Source organism: Morus notabilis, unplaced genomic scaffold (assembly GCF_000414095.1).
Source record: "Morus notabilis unplaced genomic scaffold, ASM41409v2 C11250025, whole genome shotgun sequence".
Taxonomy (NCBI): Eukaryota; Viridiplantae; Streptophyta; class Magnoliopsida; order Rosales; family Moraceae; genus Morus; species Morus notabilis.
In genome coordinates this window covers 1-584 of record NW_010383527.1, presented here as the reverse complement: position 1 = coordinate 584, position 584 = coordinate 1, and the positions used below count along the sequence as shown (strand labels likewise).

The following is a 584-nucleotide window of genomic DNA, read 5'->3' as shown; positions in this document are numbered from 1 at the left end:
ACAAAACGAATAAACAAACAAATTGAGTATCAAATTATATGCAACAATGAATAACTGATTCATTATGAATACGTTTAGAGGAATCTCGATCGCTTGCATTCAGGAGGGAGGCCTTGAGGGAAGCGTTTGGAGTCGGTGCAGTAGTTGTAAACCATGTACTTCTGTTGCACCCATCGGAGTCTGTTCCGGCCGGCGGCGTCCAGCCCTTGATCCTGCCACGTGGCATCCTCAAAGGCGGCGGAAGTACTCTTCGAGTCGCAGCTTGATTTTCCAGCTGACCAAACACAAGCATTGGCCTTAAAGTTCCTGTAGGAGGCAGTGAAAGGAGCTTTTGTCCAGTCAGTCTTGACAAGCCCACCTCTAGTTGCCCAGTCATCAGCATTCCACAAGCTTGAGTAAATCCTCATTGGTTGGCTCTTGGGAAATGGGACACCAGTTGATTCCAAGTTGTTGAACACCCTGATTGGAATGTTGTCCACTAAGAAACTGCACACAAATTTACGTACGTATTAAGTTAGAAATCAAATGTTAATGAGCCATTAATCTTCATTGAGTAAGTGATGAAATTAATATATATATATATA

The 584-nt window shown here is 43.2% G+C and overlaps 1 protein-coding gene across 1 annotated transcript; it reads right to left on the bottom strand.

The window, feature by feature from the left end:
• Positions 1 to 10: 10 nt before the first annotated feature.
• Positions 11 to 500, bottom strand: LOC112094795 (probable xyloglucan endotransglucosylase/hydrolase protein 16; the record flags this gene model as incomplete). Its single annotated transcript, XM_024176488.1, has 1 exon — positions 11 to 500. A coding segment is annotated over one exon (426 nt), but the record flags the coding sequence as incomplete, so codon positions are not given.
• Between the last annotated feature and the right edge of the window lie 84 nt (positions 501 to 584).